A 22,339-nucleotide genomic window follows, 5' to 3' on the forward strand; every position below is an offset into this window, starting at 1 on the left:
AGTACAAGCCTGGGAGCAAAATGCACTGTAGCTGGAAGATTTCCTGTGTCCTGCCTGGCCCACGGTCGGGACAAATCTTTTACCCATAGTCCCGCAGCCTTTTATAAATAATGATAAGCGTCACACAGACGCTTATCATTATTTATAACTGCCCGGCCGTTAGCTCAGCCTTACTACTGTCTAACTCTTACACATAAACTCAGCCCGTTTCTGTTAATCTGTATGTTGCCACGTGTTCTATGGCTTTACCTGTGTACTATTACATGCTGCTCCCTAGACGGCAGGCTGGTGTCTCCTCACTCAGCCTTCCTCTTCCCAGAATTCTCCTTGTCTGCTTATCCCACCTATACTTCCTGCCTGGCTACTGGCCAATCAGCATTCTATTTATCAACCAATCAGAGCAGCACATTCACAGCATACAGAGTGACATCACCCATCAATGCACCTGGGGTAAAAAGCTCTCTGTCTTTTTTCCTGGAGCTTCTCTCAGTTCCCTAAGACATTGTCCACCATACATCATCCTTTTGACCATGTTCTGACATCTCTCCCTTCTTTATTTTTTTAAATCTTAGGGTATTTACTCTTGTTTGGAGTCATCTACATCCTAAAAAAAATCATAAAAGACACATGATAAGTGCAATGCTAGATGCAAAAGCACTGTGCATAATGTCTTGCCATCAGGAAAGAGGATCCATTCCTCAAGGCATCAGCAACCCATTTTGCTATTCATTGTCCAGAAGTTCCAGGCAACTGCTTAGAAAAATAACTGAAAATTTTCATCCTGGTACTCAGTGGTCTAGTTCTTTATACTGTATGGGATAGGACAATGGCTGCATGTAGGGCGGAGCATCCTGAAAATGGTGGGAAGCTTGAGGAATACGTTCCCACTGGGGCAAATGTTTAAAAATCAAAGCAAGGTCATAGCAAGAGCATCTCTAGGAGTGTTTTTCCTCCCTTTTCGTTTTATTTTTAAACGTTTCTTCTCATAAGGGATTCCAGTGATGTGTTGAATTTGTTTTTCATAACAGAATTCTTTAAAATTCCTACTAGTAAAAGATGGACCAATATCAGTTCTATTTATTTATTTTATGTATATGAGTGCTCTATCTGCATGTACAACTTTATGCCTGCAGAGGACATCAGATTCTACTATAGATGGTTGTGAGCTACCAGGTGGTTGCTGGGAATTGAACTCAGGACCTCCAGAAGACCAGCCAGTGCTCTTAACTGCGGAGCCATCTCTCCAGCCCCCTCCCCCATCAGCGTTTAATTGTGTGGGAATTCCCATAACATATCTGCAATGTCTTCAGTAAGAAGAAATAAGAAGAGAATAAGAAGAAATAAGAAGTAAGAAATAAGAGCTTTGGAGGAGGGTAGTTTACTAACTTTGAATGTGGAATAGTTAATATTTTATCATGCAAGGCTTGAACATCAATACTTAAATTGTCATGTGACCATTTTTGCTTGGGGAACAATATGATGAGCAGTGGGGACACCCAAGATGTCAGGGTCATTGACATAAAGAGGGATGTTATTTTCTTCCCAGTTAACAAAAGGAAGCGCAGGAGGATGAGGTACATAAGCCCAGTACGTCTCAGCAGTAAGATGTGCATTCCAGAGACAAGATAGCAAAAGTAGCAATTCTGTAGTCTACCCTTCCCCTGAGAGTTAATGAATTCTTTTCTCTCAGTCACTAATCCCTTCATGTGAGTCAATTCTTGTAGGAACATTCTGTTCTTTTGGTATGACAACCCTATCATTCCAATATCTTTTTTTCTTGTGTAGCCTCTGTAGACATGTTGGAACCTCTTTGTCCATTTTCCATAGGATGAGTAAGTCAGGTTTCCATACTGGCTTTTGAGAAGCTTGAGGAAAAATCACCAACACAGCAGCCTTGGCTCCAGTGAATTATTGGAGCTGGGCCATTCAATTAGCCAGGCATAGCATCTCTCCAAAGACCCCTGAGCCTGAATTGTTTGGAGGGGTCCAAAAATGTTTTGCAGCAGTAAGGCCATCCTTGCCCAAATTTTAGAGAAATTTTATATTTTCTCTCAATTTATATAGTGTATAGAAGAGAAGATAAAATATTATGGAGTAGTCATTCTACCCTACTCCCCTCCTTTATTTTTAAATAACATTTAAGTTGTCCATTAGTTTTTTCCACAAAAGATTGACTGAGTTATATGGAATGTCTGTGATGTGAGTTATAGCAAACTGTTAGAAAAATTCTTGGAAAGGTTTGGCAATGTATGTAGGAGCACTGTTAGTTTTTAAATATTTTACAGGGGCATAAAATAGCAGAAACCATTATTAAGTCATCTGAAGTATTTAACAGATATTTTACTGTTTTCATGAGAAATATAAATGTAAAGGGTTATCTAATTTTTATTTTTGTAAACAAATATTTTAGCATTTTATTTTTTGTAGAAAGCAGAATATCATCCATCTAATGCTTAATAAAAGCCAGAGGAAACAGCTCTTTAGCTCTTTTTAAAGCAGTGGCAACAGACTTTTGACTTAAAGTTGGACTATTTGTCCTTATTCATTCCTTTTTCCTTGTTGAATGATTGCCCTTAGAGAGCCAGAGTTAACCCTTGAGTATGCTTAGGCCCAATATCAGCACGGAGGTGGTTGTAACGTTAATATCTCTTTTTTCTCTAAAGGGTTGGATAGCAGTATGGCAGGCAGCATTAGCATTCTCATATGCCAGTTTAACAATAAGTATTTCTGCTTCCCCATCAACCATCATGTGACTGACCTGTAAAAGACCAGGAACAAAATTTTGATATGGTTCATCAGGCCCCTAATTTTAGAAAGTTCTTCTGTCTTTTTTTCTAGAATCCAGTAACTTATGCTGTGCATCCCTGCTCCCAGAAAACAAAGGTGCTCCTTTCCTGAAAGACAGCACATCATCTTCCCCGCATTTGTTTTAATCATCATTATAGTCTTCAGGCAGAGGAGGATATAATATTTCAGTCAGGGGAGCAGACAGCCAGGAGCATTCACCCTTGCCTGGAGCCAACATTTTTCCTTTTGATTTTGCTCTACTCATTTACTTTTGACCTTGCACTGGAAAAGCTTACTTTCTAGCGTGTAAGATTTATTTTCTTGTGTTTCATTTTCTGGCTCATATTCATGCAAAGAATCTGTCATAGTCTTTTATAAATCCTTAGGCTTATTCCTATTTATTGTTCGTATCGTAATAGGGTCCAGTGGCCAAGTCATCTAGAATTGCATTGGAATTTTGTAATAATATAATAAAAATTTTTGTTTTTCTTTAAATAAAATAATTTAAAATTATTCAAATTTAAATAATTATAATTTAATGTTATAATTATTTAATGCATATTATAATAACACAAATAACTATTTACAGTAGTCTCTTAAGGTTGTCTGTATGTCTGTGACATCCTAGTAGAGTGATGGGAAGAGGAAGAACTAGAGCAGGAGGGAAAGTAGTTCACTTTGAACCAGTAGAAAGGGTCTGGGAGTACAGCTCAGGGGCCGAGTGCTTGTCTAGTTTTCATGAGGCCTATGTTAAGAAACCCACAGATAACTAAAGAATATGACCCTTTAAGGTTGAATCATGAAGGAAGGGATCTGAACAGGCCCAAAGAGAGGAGGGAGATTATGTCAGAAGTCTTCCCATTAATGAAAAGCCATCACTCCTGAATTCTGTTCAACATGAAAGAGTCAATACTAACCCATCGTAAACGCCTTCCCCCAACAACATGACCTAGCAAGCCAACTGCCTCCTTCCTGACTAATGGCTAACAAACAAAAAATGATCATGCAGGGTAATGCAAGCTACATTATCAAAACTATTTTTGTAACTTTCACATTAAAAAGATGAAGATCTGGCAATTCCCTGAAGAGAGTGTAGGAAACCAGGAAGTATTTGTTTTGGTGGGCCTGTCACTTGGGAGGTCAGTCACATCATGTTATTAGTGCTGAGCATGTGTGGTGATACTTTGGCCAACTATTGCAGTTATAGAAGAAAAGCACGTGCACCTGTAAGTGCCAGCAAGCACCTTTGTTCCCTGATCATTCTTTGTAATGGTGAAGCTTACAGCCCAAGAGGACGGGATAGTGGCGTGCAACTTTGTTAAATGAATGAATTGGGCTAATATACATCAACTTCATAGAGATGAAACAATACTGAATTTTAAAGCCCCACTCTTGTTTAGATGTAGGAAGTACAAACAGTGACAGTATAATTACCAGTCCCCTATGGCTGCTTTTGGAATTGTGGGAAAAAGAAAATGACATTAGGATGGGCAAAGGAGAATAGGGAGGTGAGGCATGCTTTAGCTAAAACATTTTGTTTGTTTTTTAAAAGGCACAAATGGGTCTACGCTGGGCTCTACTTGGCTTCTGTCCCTTCCTCTCTCTGGCCTTTACCTTCCCATGGGGCTGCTCTGGCAGCCAGCCCTGTACACTTGGCTCTTTGTTGGCAGAGGGTAAAAGGGACATGGTCAACCCATCACCAGTCTATACTGTAAATTTTCAGTCTTGGGAGATCTGCACACAGCCAGTCAGTCTGGACACCTATCTGATATGAGAGGCACAGAGGCTTCAGAGCATAGTGCTGTCAGTGGCCTGACCAAACAGGCCCTGAAGTGAAGTCCATCCCCCAATTCAGTGGTGCCAAATTCTGCTCTACAGTCTCAGCATAGGAAAAGTGACCCAGCAAGTGGGAACCACAGTGCTGGCCACAGGCCAGATATCTCTAGCTCCTCCATGATGGTTTCCCTGGGGTCTGCAGAATGGGAGAGGGAAACGAAAGATGGCCCATCTCTACCCAGAAGTGAAAGACACATATGACCTCAGCTACCAGGATTGGGTGGGGAGTTCCTGCCCAAGCTGGACCACAGCATGAGAACTGTGCTCTTCAAGCATCTGCCTCTCATGGGAGTCCTGTATGGGATCACTGGTTCCCACCTGGAAGTTCTCCATATATGACAATTTCTGATGTGGCTTACCCCTCTCACATCGGGCTGCTTTGCACAGCCATCAGAGAAGTTGGACTTGTCGGACATAAAAGCTGTGATGGTGGTGATGTTCCCAAGGCTGGTCTGCTTCATCCTGTGCACACTGGTACCCTGGTATTGTTGAAGTAAAACTTCTCCATGCAGCTTGTTCATTGCACATTCCTGTGGAATGCAGATGGCACAGTGATGCTCACATCTATGGATATCATTCTTATTGACAAGAGTGTTGTTCTGGGGGTGGAGATCCTGGTTACCCTGGGAGCTGTGGACAAGGGCTTCCATAACCACCACCACTCCTTCCCTCTCCCTATTCCATGAATCCCCCTGACACATCAGTCTCACCCCTTTCTTCACCCATTGCTTGGATGACCTTAGTCTGGCTTATGATCCCAAGAGAGTATGCAAGGCTGCCATCTTGGCCAGAAGTGAAAGTTGGAAGCTTGAAGTTTTGGGCTTCTAGGTTCCTGTTCAAAAAGCCAGTTGGGCAGAGGTTTAATGTTCTGATAGTTAACTGCCAAGAACTGCCAGGAAGCTAAAAGTGTTGCTTCTAACCAATTCCAATATAGTATTATTTTAAATGTAAAGCTTTTGAGGTAATGCATATTTTAATTAGGTTCAACCATCCTACCATACATTTTTCCAAGCATGTACATGAAAATATATGTGTCAATTTTTAGAAAATAATAAATATAGATATTCTAAAAAAATAAAAAGCAGACAAGGCAGAATTTAACATCTGATCCTTTGGGGCAATGAGTACCTGGCTGATTCCTGTGTCATCATCCAGGCTTTTCTTGTAGGTTCACATGGCATCTGGGAGCAGACTGGTCCCAAGCTCCATGGTTGAGTTGGACCACAGGGATTAGCCAGCACAAGGCAGGGAAGCACTTGTTATTTTCATGTCTTTACCTTTCCTTCTAGGTCTTTGAAACAGTAACACCAATGTCTGCAGCTGCTTCTCCACAGGCTGCTGTCCTTGTGGACAAAGGGAAACCACACAGAGGCCCTGACTGTTTGGGCCCCAGGCATCCTTGACAGTATTCCTGCTGCTTGCAGCTAAGTAAGAAGGGATTCCTACTCAAGTAGTTCTGTGGTGTTAGCTAAGGCGCTCCCCGAATCGAACATGTTACTCTTACCCTCTTATCCAGTCTCCAGTTTTCTGTGATTCCATTAGGTTAGCCTAGAGCAGTGGACTCCAAGTTTTGTATGGAGGTATTGACAAGGGGGACAATTCCTAGACAACTGCTTGAGCAGTCACATTGAGCAATGAGGTCTCCAAGGAGCAACCTGAGAAACTGAAAGGGATTGAGACTTTAGAGGCAGGCTAAGAAACAGGAAAAATTTGGCTTTTAAGGGCTGAAACAGGATGGATTTGCGAAATTGGAATGTGTCAGGTGGAGATGACTGGTTTAATGCAGACTGGAGCTAGCCCTGGAGGACAGGCAGGGCTTGCAGAGGCTGCCAGAAAGGAGAAGTGTCAGGTGGGAGAAATGATTGACACAACACTGAGCTAGCCCTAAACAAGAACTGTATACCAGTCCCTCGAAGGCTCAGGGAACACTGCAGAAGAGGGAGCGGGAAGACCCATGATCCAGAAACCCTGGAGAAGGGCTGGAAATGCCCTGCACTGTTGAGTCATGAACTCACAGCAGGTCCCCTACTGGATCTGAGCAAGACTGACTCTGTCCATCAGCCATGGAAAGGAGAGTAACTTACTGGGCCCTGATCCTACTGCTGGACTACTATCCACTGATGAATTTGGGGAGAGGGGGATTCATTGTCTACCATTTAGTACCCCCTATCAAGCCCACCAGGCTCCAGTGGATACCACTGAACCTGTGCTCACACAGATGGCCCTAGTTTAACTCAGTGGCTCAGAAGACAAAATGACATGATGTGGGAAAGAGATTGGGGATGTGGGTATTGACAGCATGGAGGGATAAGAATAACTGGAATGCATTACAACGTAAATGAAATTGTCAAATTTAATAAATTCAACAAAATGGCTTTCTATGCATGTGCCTGCAACACAAAGCAGATTCACACTCTTGGTTGTGTGTGTGATGCAAGCAGAAAGAGTCGTGTCATGATGCTGTACTGCAGCAGAGCTCTGGTCCTGCCCCTCTGTCTCCCATTCTCCTTAAAAAATGCCGCAGTAGCAGCCCCAGCAGCCTGCCAGCAGTTAAGAGTCTAGTGGGCTGGCTACTCTACCACCACAGACACCCACCGGACTCTGTAAACTGCAAGACCCATTCATCTGCCCAGACCCACCAAACCCATGTCCCCACCAGCTATCCCCCACAACTTCAGCAGCTCCTAGAGGCACAGGAACTACCTGCACCAACTGGAAGAACAGGCACAGGCAAAACCTATACTGGTAAAAGGAACAGACTTCATAGGCACAGGGACAACCCACATCAGTTGGAAGAACAGACCACATAGGCAGCTGACTCGAACTCATGGACTCTAGAAAGACAGCTAGGGAGTCTGCAGGGGACTGACCTAGGCTCTCTGTATGTGAGTGACAGTTGTGTGGCTTGGTCTGTTTGTGGGGTCCCTAACAGCGGGACCAGAATCTGTCCTTGGTGCATGAGCTGGCCTTTTGGAGCCTATTCCCTATGGTAGGATGCCTTGCTCAGCCTTGATGCAGCAGGGAGGAGCTTGGTCCTGCCTCAACTTGATATGCCAGGCCTTGTTGACTCCCCTGGGAAGTCTTACAGTTTCTGAGGAGTGTATGGAGGGGGGTAGAAAGGAGGTGGAGGGAAGGATTGGGAGGAGAGGAGGGAGGGGAAACTGGTTGGTATGTAAAATAAATAAAAAAATTTAATAATAACAAAATAAAAGAAGCCCAGAGCCAGACAGATTTGGTATAGAATTTGACTAGACATTTAAAGAACAATTAACACTCCGTAGACTATTCCATAAAATAGGAAAAAGAGGATCTCATCCAAATTTTTTTTTAAGCCAGGAATACCCTGGTGTTGAGAAAGGGAGATAGGTAGGTAGGTAGGTAGGTAGATAGATAGATAGATAGATAGATAGATAGATAGATAGATAGATAGACAGACAGATAGATAGATAGATAGATAGATAGTAGATGGATAGATACATAGTAGATAGATGGATAGATAGAATTATAGGCCTATTACCCTGATGACAAAATACTCACAAATTCTCAATAAAATACTTGCAAATTAAGTTCAGGATCACATCAAAAAAATCATCTGCTATGGTCAAGTTATCTTCACCTGAAACCTGCAAGGATAATTAAACATACACAAATCAACATATTTCTTTTACCACATAAAATGTGTAAAGGACAAAAACAATATGACTCTCTGAGTATATGAAAAAAAAAAGGTCTTTGTAAAACTTCAACTTTCATTCATGATAAAAGTCCTGGAGAATCTAGGGATATAGAGCATATATTTCAACATAATGAAGTCAATGTACAACAAGCCCACTTAAAGCAATTCCAAAAAAAGCAGGAACAGGAAAAGGATGTTCACCCTCTGCTTCCATTCAATATAGAACTTGAACTCTTAGCAAGAGCAATAAGACAACTGAAGGAGATAAAAGGGATACAAATGGGAAAGTCAAAATGTCCTTATTTGCAGATGGTATGATTCTAAACAAATAAAACTAAAAATTTATCAGAAGTCCCTTAAGCCTGATAAATAGATTCATAAAAGTGAAAGATTGCAATTTTTTTCATTTTTCTTTATTAAGAAAATTTCTTTTTTTTTTTAATTTTTATTTTGCAATACAATTCAGTTCTACATATCAGCCACAGATTCCCTTGTTCTCCCCCCTCCCGCCCCCCTCACCTTCCCCCCAGCCCACCCCCCATTCCAATCTCCTCCAGGGCAAAGCCTTCCCCACAGACTGAGATCAACCTGGTGGACTCAGTCCAGGTAGGTCCAGTCCCCTCCTCCCATGCCGAGCCAAGGGACCCTGCATAGGCCCCAGGTTTCAAACAGCCAACTCATGCAATGAGCACAGGGCCCGGTCCCACTGCCTGGATGCCTCCCAAACAGATCAGGCCAATCAACTGTCTCACCCACTCAGAGGGCCTGATCCAGTTGGTGACCCCTCAGCCATTGGTTCATATTTCATGTGTTTCCGTTTGTTTGGCTATTTGTCTCTGTGCTTTATCCGACCTTGGTCTCAACAATTCTCGCTCATATAAACCCTCCTCATTCTCGCTAATTGGACTCCCAGAGATCCACCTGGGGCCTAGTCATGGATCTCTGCATCCAGATCCCTCAGTAGTTGGATGAGGTTTCTAGCACGACAATTAGGGTGTTTGGCCATCCCATCACCAGAGTAGGTCAGTTCGGACTGTCTCTCGACCATTACCAGCAGTCTGTTGTGGGGGTATCTTTGTGGATTTCTGTGGGCCTCTCTAGCACTTTGTTTCTTCCTATTCTCATGTGGTCTTCATTTACCATGGTCTCCTATTCCTTGTTCTCCCTCTCTGTTGTTGATCCAGCTGGGATCTCCCACTCACCCAAGCTCTCTTTCCCTCGACCCTCGCCCTTCACTACCCCCACTCATGTCCAGGCTGTTCATGTAGATCTCATTCCATTTCTCTGTCGTTGGGCGATCCCTGTGTCTTTCTTGGGGTCCTGTTTTCCAGGTAGCCTGCCTGGTGATGTGAGTAGCAGTCCAGTCATCCTTGTTCCACATCTAGTATCCTGTTATGAGTGAGTACATACCATAAAAAAAAAAAAAGAAAAAAAAGAAAATTTCTACTCTACATACCACCCACAGATCCCACCACCTCCCACCCCAGCCCTCCCTCCCAAGCCACCCCACATCCCCACATCCCCCAAATCAAGGTCTCCCATGGGGAGTCAGCAGAGTCCGGCACACTGAGCCTAGGCAGGTCCAAACCCCTTCCCACTGCACCAAGGTGTCACACCGCAGGCCCCAGACTCCCAGAAGTCTGCCCATAGACCAGGGACAGATCCCGATCCCCTTGCCTGGGTGGCCCCCAAAGAGTTCGAGCCAAACAACCATCTTCCGTATCCAGAGGGCCTAGTCCAGTCTCATGGGGGCTCCACAACCACTAGTCTACAGTTTATGGGCTTCCACTAGTGTGGCTGGTCATCTCTGCATGTCTTCCCATTATGATCTCGACGTCCCCCACATGCAGAATCCCTCCTCTCTCTCATCAATTGGATTCCCAGAGCTCAGCCTGGTGGTCGTCAGGGAAAGATTGCAACAATAACACACAAAAGTCAGTGGCCTTCCTGTACACCAATCACAAACATACTGACAAAGAAGTCAGGGAAACAGTTCCACTCACAAAAGGCTTAAAAATGTATGACAAGACGTTTTGGATTAGCACACTTTAAATGCTATTAATGAGCTGGGTGGTGGTGGCGCTCGCCTTTAATCCCAGCACTTGGGAGGCAGAGCCAGGCGGACCTCTATGAGTTCGAGGCCAGCCTGGGCTACCAAGTGAGTTCCAGGAAAGGCGCAAAGCTACACAGAGAAACCCTGTCTCAAAAAACCAAAAAAAAAAAAAAAAAAATGCTATTAATGAAAACTGCTATGAAGTACCCAAGAGCAATCCTAAATACATGCAAGACCTTCAAAGCTGATGTTCTGAAAGACCCTAAAGACTTAAATGAATGGAAGTTTTAAAAGTTTTGTGGATAAGTAGGTAATATAAAAGGTCAATTTTGCTAAATTAATAATACTAAAGCAATAGATATTGAATTAGAAAATGTGAATATAAGCCAGGTGGTGGTGGCGCACGCCTTTAATCCCAGCACTCGGGAGGCAGAGCCAGGCGGATCTCTGTGAGTTCGAGGCTAGCCTGGTCTACAAAGCGGGTTCCAGGAAAGGCACAAAGCTACACAGAGAAACCCCCCACCAAAAAAAAAAAAAAAGAAAAAAGAAAATGTGAATACAATATATCACCCATTTCTGTGGAACTTAATATGACCATAAATGTCCTATTATTGGGCAAAAAATAGTTTTTGAAGTGGAACAGGCAGGAACATCCAGAGATAAATTTGAAAGGGTAAAGTAGGGAAGCATGCCATATTAGAGAGAAACATGACATATGAAATATAAAAATAAAAATTATTTTAATAGAGATATGTAGGCAGTGGTTGTGATTGGTAGAGTAGATATTGCAACAGATTGCAGTGTCCAGAAAGTTTGTAATTGTTGAAAAAAGAGGCTACAGGCTGGAAGGAGAAGGACGGGCTATGAGAGCATGCCCTGAGAATATGGCAAGTGTTCTAGTTAGTTTTTTATTGTTGTGATAAAAGTCCAAAGAGCCAAACTGGGAAAGTGAAGGGTTTATTCATCTCACAGGTTGCAGTCCATCATTAAGGGAAGCCAAGGCAAGATCTCGACAGGGGCTTGAAATCACAGAGAATGCTGTTTACTGCTCTGCTCAGCTAGGTTTCCTCTGAGATCCAGCCTCATCTGCCTAGGGATGGCACTGCCCACAGAGGGCTGAGCCATCCCCCATTGGTTAGCAACAAGAAATACCAAAGAAACATGCCTGCAAGCCAGTTTGATGGAGTCAGATCCTCAACTATGTGTCAAGTAGACAGCCAAGATTAGCCATCACAGCAAGCCAGAAGGAGAAAACATAAACTTCAGCTTACTGCAAAGAACATTGACCCTCCATGAATAGGATTCTATGTCCGCAGTGAAATTTCAGCTGTAAGAAGGATGATTTAAAAGGATTTATGGCAGAAATGAAAAAATAAATCAAATAATGAGTGACACAAAGGAAAAGTTGGTAAATTTGACTTCTTAAAGTCTGGAGGCTGCAGGTGGACATGGGGAGGGGCTGTTGGCTGACGGCACCTTTGACCATCCTTCCAGTGTTTTGATGGAGTTCTTATCAGAAACCCTACCCCTTGCTACAGAAGCTAGGTCCCAAATACAAGCCTGAATCATCAACTGCATGCCAGAGCTTATGTTCTAGAGAAATGGAGGAGTCCATTCTGCTTGATGATTTGGGGAAGGCTGCATCCCATTTTCAGAGCCATGGATGTTGAAAGCTTCTGAAGCAGCACCAGGCACATTGTCTATGGTCATTACTCTTGGTGACACACAATGCAGTGCCCACACTCATCACGCTAGTGTCAGTGGTGAGCTCTGTAACATGATTTAACTCTGGAGTATGATTTGTTTCCTATTGCTGCTGTCTCCAAATCCTGCCTCTTTGACCATCAGAGAAACTTCAAATTTTAATAAATCATTTTTGTTCTTAAAGCACAGAAGGCTTTCCTGGGTGTTTCTTTCAAACAGGAGTTTTTCCTTTCTGAGAATCCATGGAGTGTGCAAGATGTGTTCTGGAGGAGTTTAAGTCCAAATTCACGTGGCTCTTCCTGACACCCCAGTCTTTCTGAAAGGTACAATCTGTTTGTTTTCTTCTTTTTTCTTTAAAGAGAACCCATTTTCTATCTCTTGGACCCTTTTTCACCACAGTTACTACCAGCCATAACATAATTATTTGAATTTCAAATCTACAATTATATAGAGAGACCAGATTGTTTTGTATCTGGGTTTCTAGCTAATCCTTTCCTACTCACAAAAGCAAAGACTGGTATTTCATCCTATTATTACCATTTATGACTGAAAAAAGGCCACTAAAAGTCATTATGACTATGAGATCTACAGGTGACTCAGATGTGATTTTGATTATTGTCACTCCTTCCTTTCACTCTCTAAGGGAGCCTTTTTCTCATGAGTATTAGTGAAGAGGGGAATAAGACTGTGATGACTATTCTTGGTTTTCAATGTGACTGTATCTGGATTAACAAACAACAACAACAACAACGACGACAACAACAACAACAAAAACAGAGGGCACACCTGTGGGAGAGGTCTGCTCATTTTAAAGTATGAAGATCTAATTCTTTTGGAACTTTGAGGGATGAGGTCACACCTTTAATTCAGATCTTTAATCCAGATGTAATTTGGACCACTCCTTTTGTTGGAAGGACTTGGAAGAATGAAGCTCTTACTCTTTCTCTGCTTGCTCTTGCCTTGTTAGCACAACCATCCCTTGACTAGCATTAAAGCCTACTTCTTTAAGATACCAGCATATACTACAGACCAACTGAGACATCCAGTCTTGAGGAGTGGGCATCTACTGGATTCTTGGACTTTCCATTCACAGCCAGATATTGTTGAATTAGATAGAGCACTGCCTGTAAGCCATTCTAACAAATACCCTTTCCATAGAGAATCATTGTATTACTTCTACAGAATGCTGGTTAAGACACCAGGCATGTAGAGAGGACATTGTAGAGCAGTTAGTGTCTCATAACAGTCTCAGCTCACTTACAAATTCCCAATAGTCACCTTCTCTTAACTGTAGCATTTCCCAGGTGCTTGCTCACTTCAGAGAACTCAACCCTCCTCCTCAATGATCATGACCCAATTCCTTGGCATGCTTTATTTTTCATATTATTAAGTATGGATGTGAGGAGGGTAAGTGCCAATTTTAGGCAGTGTTTATAAAGTGAGTGTTCAACTCTTCATGGGTGAATTACTGAAAAAATTCTTAGGAAGCAGAGAGAAATCTCTGGCTTTGAAAGGAAGAGGTGCTGAATGGCTTCCCCTGTGTCACAGGAGAGTCTCCTGGAAAGGAGACCACAGCTCCTGGCCAGTTCATGGAGAACTAATTAGCAAGGAGGCAAAGACATCAGCAGACCCTTTGCTGGGCATTCTATTGTATCCTGGACAGCTCTTGGAATCCCCAGTGATGTCACTAGTGTTGTAGCAACACTGATTGCCTTGAGGACATTAGTTCAGTGACCACAAGCTTGGCCTCTAGACATGCTGTCCAGACTCAGAGGTCTGTTTAGGAGAGGGAATGGACAGCATGGAGAGACCAGAGTGAGGCAGAAGGAATCTGCTCCTAGGTCTCCCTGGAAAACATGGAAAAAATGGTCCTGGGGAAGACACAGTGAGTTTTGGGAAAGGGGCTGGGGAGCTTTCTGGATGTGGTGGCCTTCAGCTTTCCAGAGTGAGGGCTCAAGAACTGGGAACTTCTGGGATAGAGGCACAGAGGAATTAATGAGATTTCTGTACCATGACTGGGTTTCACAGCCACTGGAGTCCTTTAGTTATGTGCCAGTGATAACAGGGAAAGGAGAGTACCCTGGAAAACCCTGAGGTTCTTACTCTTGACATCATAGCCACTAGTAGGGCAGGAGCCCCCAAGTGCTGCTGTCTTCCAGTGACCCCTGAGGTTTCTGAATTACCAGCCGTTGATGGCACACAGGTCTCCAGTTCAGCCTGAGAGCTGTTAGATTCAGTGGACCTGGACTGAGACTGTCCCCTTTCTGCCAGCTCTGGGTGTCCTGGACTGTCAGTGAGGATGGCTTTGTGAATCTGACGACTATGTTCTGCCCCTGCATGGCTTTTCCATTAACATGAGACTCTGAAGCCTAGACCAAGGGACTTGGGCCTCCCTACACTACCCAAGTGATTATAACAGTAGCAATTATCTCCATGCATCTGAAAGCACATGGCTGAGGGCTCTGTAGCCAAGGTGTATCCTCTACAGCTGTGAGTAAGCCTTAAGAGGCTGTCCACTGGGTCCCCATGTGCAGGGAGACAGAGGAAACCAACTGACTTCTAAGACATCCACCTCCCTATAGAGAGATGGGAAACTGACATCCACAGAGGGGAGACTCAAGTCTGGGCTTTCAGAACCTGCCTGGGCAAAGACTCATCTGTCAGTCACTTTCTGTGTATCCTTCAGTGTGTCAGGATTAACTGAGATGAAGCAGTGTGTAGGGCAGGTGCTGTGCTTTGACTTCTAGAATTGGGTATTACTAAGATAGCTCACCTTGTCTAGCATGACTTGTCAGTGTGATATAACATCTGAAAAGACATAGTTTACCTCACATCACTCATTTGTTCTGGGATCCACCAAGTACACTTCTGAAGCCACAGTCTAGACTTCTGGTGAATTGTCAATCCAGACCAAACAGGGTGCTAGTTCTTCATTTCAGGACTGTCAGTAAATTCCAAAGTGTGGCTCTGGGAAAGGTCTATGGTAAAGGACCCCTAATAACCTGTCCTCTTGTGCCTGTTGCCAGCCTCTCTCATGCTCCGATGGATGTTGTAATTTAAGCTGGCTGTGTCACCTTTCTTAAGGGCATGCGCATTGTCACAGGAGGCTCCAATCAAAGCATTTGGCTTTTGTGTAGCTCTAGGGGTAGCACCACCACAGTGACACGCTACATACTATCCCCATGACTATGACACATTTGATTTTCTGTGAATACCTTTGCACACACATCTGTGTGTGGCCTCTCACTAGCCATTCACCTTTCCTCAAACCCCAGTGCAGGAATGGAGCCTTACACTTGTGGGAGTGTTTGCTCTTGTGTCTGAGGGCTTCCCTGGGGAACTCTGGTTCTTAGTATCCCCAGCCAGACACGTCACTAGTTGATCATCTTTTGGTAGTTTATGAGGGCTAGAATGTATTCCTCTGATGATTCGGGGTAATTTTCCTCATTGATTGTGGGACTTATCTTTGTTCTGACTGGACACCCACAATCTCCCACCACTCCCACGTATTGTAACAGCCTTGGGGATTTTCCACAATGTGCTTGTTTACATCTGGAGACTGATCTTTCCTCCCCACCATCCTGACCTAATACCCTAGCAACCTTAATTTCTCATGTTATTAATTAGAGATTGAAGAAATGATGAGCAATTTCACCAGATGTGTTTGGAACAGAGACTTCCAATTCCCATACCTGAAGTAGTAAAAATACTCTAATGAAGCAGAGAGAGATCACTGGCTTTGTAAAGGCGATGTACTGAAGTTCTTATGTTTCTGGAAAGGCTCCTGAGAAGGGCAACATGGCTTTTTGTGCATTGCAGAAGAGCTAGTTAGTAAGTAGGTGAGGGCTGTGGAGGTGACCCTAGTAGTTCTTCCTCTAGAAATTCTATCTTATCCTGTAGAGCCCTTGATATTCTCTGTGATGTTACCAGTGTTGTGGCAACACCACATGCCTGTGGGGTATTCGTTCAGTGTCCATAGACATGTTGGCAATATTGAGCTGGCTGCTTGGGAAAGAGAATAGAGAACATGGAGTGACCAGAGAGAGGCAGAATGAAGCTTGCCTTTGGTCTTAGTGTAAAGCCTGGAGAAATAAATGATTTTGGAGAAGGCACAGTGAGCTTCATGGAGGAGGTGAAGTTAAGCTGGGCCTTCCAGTATGGAGCTCAGCATCTGGGAGCTTCTGGGAAACAATGGGGCTATTCTGCTTCTCCGGGCTTCTTAAGAACAGACCTAGATTCAAGATTCTCTGATGGTGAGTTTCGGAGAGCCATGAATTATTCAGGCTGCAGCTGCCTTTCTGGGAACTCCTTCATTTCATTCAGACTGGCAAAGAGTGGCAGGAGGAACGGATGGACTAATGATCTGTCCCTCTCTGGGTAGGGTGTTGCTTCACTTCAACCTAGTGGATCCCTACAGTTTCCATGGGAATCTGATGCCAATAAGAAGGGAGGGAAATTCCCCTGGCCATCTACCATAACCTCAGACAGTCAGATGCTTTGGTCCTGGGGAAGTGTGATCAGGCCTTGGTGCTGCCAAGTTCTAGGGACAAGAGGACTTACCTGCATCACATCACATATGAGCTCATACTGTCCTCGAATTCTACATGGCTGGGCTAGCTTATGCCTTCCACAGTCAGGGGACTGCATTAGGGAGGGAGACACATGCCTAGCCATGGTTCTTGACACTGTAGTGGGGACATTTGGAGTAGCTGTTGGCTTCCAGCAGCTTTAACCTTCCTTGAAGTGTTGTGGAAAAGTTCCCATCAGAGGTCCTGCCCTTATTACAGAGGCTAGGTCCCAATACAAGCCTGAGTTACTCATCTGCATGCTTGAGATTATTTTCTAAAGAAATGGAGGAGTCAATTCTGCTTGATTTGGGGGAAGGCTCCATTCCATTTTCAGAATTATACATGTTGTAAGTTTCTGAAGCTGTACCAGGCACATTGTCGAATGCCAGTACTCTTGGTGACACACACTGCAGTGCCCATGCTCATCATGGTGGTGTCAACTGTGGAGTAGGATTTGTATCCTGGTGCTGTTGCCTGAAATCCCACTTGTATGACCCTAGAGAAATTTCAAATCTAAAGGGACCCTTTTTGCTTTGAAAGCAATAGGTGGCATCTAGCTGTTGATGACAATGAAGACCACACATTAGTCATCACAGTCCTTTCTGCTTTAGGAAGGAGTTTTTTCCCATTACAGGATGTATGGAGTAAGCAATACATGGTCTGAAGGTGTTCAAGTTAAAATTCACATGGTCTGAGACACCCTCCTCTTTATGACAGATCCAATGTGCTGTTGTTTTAGGCCTTTCTTCTTTTTCTTTAAAGAGCACCCATTTTTTTATCTATGGGCACTTTTTTTTTTTTAAAAAAAACACAGTTACTATCAAACAAAACATAATTATCTGAATTTCAAATCTTCAATTATAGAGAAAGACCAGATTCTTAAAGTACTGGGTTTCTGGCTGCTCCCCTCTTTCTCAAGAAACCAGAGACTGGTATTTCATTCTATTTTAGCCATGTATGGCCATAACAGAGCCACTGAGAGTCATCATGACCATGAGATCTCCAGCTGATTCCCATGTACCTGTTGATTATTGCCACTCCTTCCTTTACATCTTTACATTGCTCAAGAATATTAGTAGATAGGATTAAGACTTTCATGTCTATTTTTAGATGTCAACATGATGGCATCTGGGAATAATATAACCCCAAAATAGAGGGAACACCTGTGGTCTATTTCTACTTAATTTAATGTAGGGAGAACTACTTTATTGTGGAACTTTGAGGAATGAAGTCACACCTTTAATTCAGATCTTTAATCCAGATGTAATCTGAACCACTCCTTCTGCTGGAAGCCTATAAAAGTATATGGAAGAAGGAAGCTTTTACTCTTTCCCTGCTTGCTCTCTCCTTGTTAGCACATCCATTCCTTCACTGATATTAGAGCCTACTTCTTTAAGATTACAGCATAATATCGCATACAGCTGAGAAACTCAGTCTAAGAACTGAGAAACTACTAGATTCTTGGACTTCGCATTCATTTCCAGCCATTGTTGGATTAGCTAGAGCACAGGCTGTAAGCCATTCTAACAAATCCCCTTTTAATATAAAGATTCATTTTTATAACTTCTGTTACTCTAGAGGCCTGATAATACACCAGGCACATAGAGAGGACATTGTAGAAGAGTTTGGGTCTCATAACAGTCTCAGCTCACTTACAAATTCTCAATGGCCATCTACCCTTAACCTTAGCATTCCTCAGGTGCTTGCTCACTTCAGAGAACTCAACCCTCCTCGTCCACATCATCCTGATCTAATTCCTTGGCATACTTTATTTCTCATATTATTGAGTATGGTTGTTAAGGAGAGGAAGGTCCATTCTTGGGCAGTGCTTATAAAGTGAGTGTTCAACTCTCCATGGGTAAAGTAGTGAAAAGATTCTAAGGAAGCAGAAAAAAATTCCCAGCTTTAGAAGGAGGAGGTACTGAATGGCTTCACCTGTGTCACAGGAGAGATTCCTGGAAAGAAATCTCAGCTTCTGTTCAGTTCAGGGAGAATTTATTAGCCAGGAGGCAAAGGCTGTTCCTTGTGACATCAGGAGTCCCTTCTCTGGAAATTCTATTGTATCCTGGAGAGCAGAGGTCTTGGAATCCCCTGTGATGTCAATAGTGTTGTAGCAACACTAAGTGCCTTTAGGATGTTCGTTCAATGCCTGTACAGTTTGCCTATAGACATTGTGTAAAGACTTAGGCATCTACTTGAGAAAGAGAATAGATTTTGTGGAGATACCAGAGCAAGGCAGAAGGAAGCTGACCCTAGGTCTTACTGGAAAGAATGGAGAAATCAATGGTCCTGGGGAAGATGCAGTGAGTTCAGGGAAGGGTCTGGGGAGCTTTCTGGGTGTGATGGGCTTGAGCCTGCCAGGGTCAATCAGGAACTGGGAGCTTCTGAGAAGCAATAGGCCTATCCTGCTTCTATGGGTTCCTAATGAGCAGATCCAGATCAAGGGTTCATGATGGTTAATATAACATAGTCAGGAAGTGACAAGACTGTAGTCTTTGTGCTGGGGACCCTCTGTCTCACTCTGAGTGGGGAAGGAGACACAGGAATTTTTAGATTTCAGTACCATCATTGCACTTCACCCCCACTGGAGTTCTTAGGTTGTGTGCCATCAATAACAGGGACAGGAGAGTGCCCTGGCAAAGCCTGAGCTTGTCTTACTTTACATCGTAGACACCAGCAGGGCTGAGGCACCAAGTGCTGCTGTCTTTCACTGACCCCCTAAGATTACTGACTTCCCAGCTGTGGGTGGCACCCAGGTCTCCAGTTCCGCCTGAGAACTGTTAGATTCAGCAGACCCGGACTGAGACTTTCCCCTTCCTACAGGATCTAGGTGTCCTGAGCTGCCAGTGAAGATGCCTTTGTGAAACGTTGATTATGTTCCGCCGCTGCATGGCTTCTCCATTAACATGAGACTCTGAAGCATCATCCAAGTGATTTGGGCATCCCTATACTACTTGAGTGCTTGTGAGAGTAGCAATTATCTCCAGGATTATGTCCAGGAAAGGACAAGGCTGAGGGCTCTGAAGCTTGGGCATCTTAGGTCACCCTGTGCAGGGATACAGGGGAAGCCAGGTAACTTCTGAGACACCCATCTCCCTATAGAAAGATGTGAGAACTGACATCTACAGAGGGAGAGACTCAAGTCATCTTTCAGAACCAGCTAGGGCAAAGTCTCATCTGTCAGTCACTTCCTGATAATCCTTTAGTGTGTCAGGATTGACTGAGATGAGGTAATGTGTAGGGCAGGTGGTGTCCATTGACTTCTAGAATTGGTGATTACCTAACCTTGTCTAACATGGTTGTCAGTATGATATAACATCTGAATGGACATAGTTTAACCCACATCACTCATTTCTTCTGGGGTCCACCAAGTACACTTCTGAAGCCACAGTCTAGACTTCTGGTGAATTGTCAATCCAGGCTGAACATGGTGCTAGCTCTTCATTTTAGGACTGTCAGTAAATTCAAAAGTGTGTAGTGTGGCTCTGGGAAAGGTCTATGGTAAAGGACCCCTTAATAATCCGTCCTCTTGTGCCCTTTGCCTGCCTCTCTCATGCTCCGATGCATCTTGTATTTTAAGCTGGCTGTGTCCCCTTTCCTAAAGGCATGTGCATTGTCACAGGAGGCTCCAGATCACGGAATTGGGCTTTCATGTAGCTCTAGGTGAAGTACCACAGCAGTGACACACTACATACTATCCCCATAACTATTACACATTTGATTTTCTGTAAATGCCATTGCATATCTCTGTGTGGCCTCTCAATAGCCATTCATCTTTCTTCAAACTTTAATGCAGGAATGGCCCATCATTCTTCATGGGAGTTTTTGCTCTTGTGTCTGAGGGCTCCCCTGAGGAACTCTGGTTCTTAATATCTCCAGCCTGACATGTCACTAGTTAATCACGCTTTTGGTATCTACGATGGCTGGAATGAATTCTGCTGAAGTTCAGAGGTAATTTTCATCAACTATGGGATTTATCTTTGTTCTGACAAGACACCCCCAATCTCCCTGGTATTGAGAGAGGAAGACAGATAGGGTTAGGGTTAGGGTTAGGGTTAGGGTTAGGGTTAGGGTTAGGGTAAGCATTGGGTGTGATTGATAGAGTGGATATTGCAACGGATTACAGTGTCCAGAAAGTTTATAATTGTTGAAAAAAGAGGCTACAAACTGGAAGGAGAAGTCGGATATGACAGCATGCCCTGAGAATATGGCAAGTGTTCTAGTTAGCTTTCTATTGTTGTGATAAAAGTTCAAAAAGCCAAATTGGGAAAGTGAAAGGTTTATTCATCTCACAGGTTGTAGTCCCTCATTAAGGGAAGCCAAGGCAAGATCACAAGGCAGGGGCTTGAAACCACAGAGAATGCTGTTTACTGCTTTGCTTAGGTAGCTTTCCTCTGAGGCCCAGGATCACTTGCACACTCACAGAGGGCTGAGCCATCCTCCATCAATTAGCAACAAGAAAATGCCAAAAAAGCATGCTTGCAAGCCAGTTTGATGGAGTAAAATCCTAAACTTCCTTTAACCTTAACCTTCCCTTAACCGTAGCCTTCCCCAGGTGCTTGCTTATTTCAGAGAACTCAACCCTCCTCCTCAGTGATAATGACCGAATTCCTTGACATGACTTTTCATATTACTGGGTATGGATGTGAGGAGGGTAAGAGTCAATCTTAGGCAGTGTTTATAAAGTGAGTGTTCAACTCCCCATGGGTGAATTACTGAAAAAAATTCTTATGAAGCAGAGATAAATCTCTAGCTTTGGAAGGAGGGATGCTGAATGACTTCCCTGGTGTCACAGGAGAGACTCCTGGAAAGGAAACCACAGCTTCTGCTCAGTTCATGGGCAAAGGCTTTGCCCCATGACATCAGCAGACCCTTTGCTGGGCATTCTATTGTATCCTGGACAACTCTTGGAATCCCCAGTGATGTCACTAGTGTTGTAGCAACACTGATTGCCTTGAGGACATTAGTTCAGTGACCACAAGCTTGGCCTCTAGACATGCTGTCCAGACTCAGAGGTCTGTTTGGCAGAGGGAATGAACTGCATGGAGAGACCAGAGTGACGCAGAAGGAAGCTGGTCCTAGGTCTCCCTGGAAAACATGGAAAAATGGTCCTGGGGAAGAGGCAGTGAGTTCTGGGAAGGGGCTGGGGAGCTTTCTGGATGTGGTGGCCTTCAGCTTTCCAGATCAAGGGCACAAGAACTGGGAACTTCTGGGATGGAGGCACAGAGGAATTAATGAGATTTCTGTACCATAACTGTGTTTTACAGCCACAGGAGTCCTTTAGTTATGTGCCAGTGATAACAGGGAAAGGAGAGTACCCTGGAAAACCCTGAGGTTCTTACTCTTGACATCATAGCCACTAGCAGGGAAGGAGCCCCCAAGAGCTGCTGTCTTCCAGTGACCCCTGGGACTCTGAAGCACAGAGCAAGGGACTTCGGCATCCCTACACTACCCAAGTGATTATAACAGTAGCAATTATCTCCATGCATCTGAAAACACATGGCTGAGGGCTCTGCAGCCAAGGTGCATCCTCTACAGCTGTGAGTAAGCCTTAAGAGGTTGTCCACTGGGTCCCCTTGTGCAGGGAGTCAGAGGAGACCAACTGACTTCTAAGACATCCACCTCCCTATAGAGAGATGGGAAACTGACATCCACAGAGGGGGAGACTCAAGTCTGGGCTTTCAGAGCCTGCCTGGGCAAAGACTCATCTGTCAG

General features: G+C 43.8%; 1 protein-coding gene and 1 long non-coding RNA gene across 5 annotated transcripts in view; one reads left to right on the top strand and one right to left on the bottom strand.

Moving 5' to 3' along the window:
* Positions 1–5,027: 5,027 nt before the first annotated feature.
* LOC131919675 (uncharacterized) lies at positions 5,028–19,762 on the bottom strand. Its single transcript, XR_009381357.1, has 3 exons — positions 18,560–19,762; positions 6,128–6,286; positions 5,028–5,153 (listed from the first exon to the last, which is right to left on the bottom strand). It is a non-coding gene; the product is annotated as an uncharacterized LOC131919675 (long non-coding RNA).
* LOC131919654 (disks large homolog 5-like) overlaps positions 13,774–22,339 on the top strand; it is a 406,205-nt gene continuing 397,639 nt past the window's right edge. The window contains exon 1 of one of the 4 annotated variants that reach the window (XM_059274043.1): positions 13,774–13,941. In XM_059274043.1, the coding sequence (XP_059130026.1) occupies positions 13,812–13,941 (130 nt within the window). In that variant the 5' untranslated portion in view covers positions 13,774–13,811. Of the gene's footprint in view, positions 13,942–18,718; positions 18,928–21,577; positions 21,750–22,339 lie in introns of those variants that run through there. The other 3 variants (XM_059274048.1, XM_059274046.1, XM_059274045.1) reach the window with 3 other exon arrangements.

This window comes from Peromyscus eremicus, chromosome 9, assembly GCF_949786415.1.
Source record: "Peromyscus eremicus chromosome 9, PerEre_H2_v1, whole genome shotgun sequence".
In the NCBI taxonomy this organism is placed as follows: domain Eukaryota; kingdom Metazoa; phylum Chordata; class Mammalia; order Rodentia; family Cricetidae; genus Peromyscus; species Peromyscus eremicus.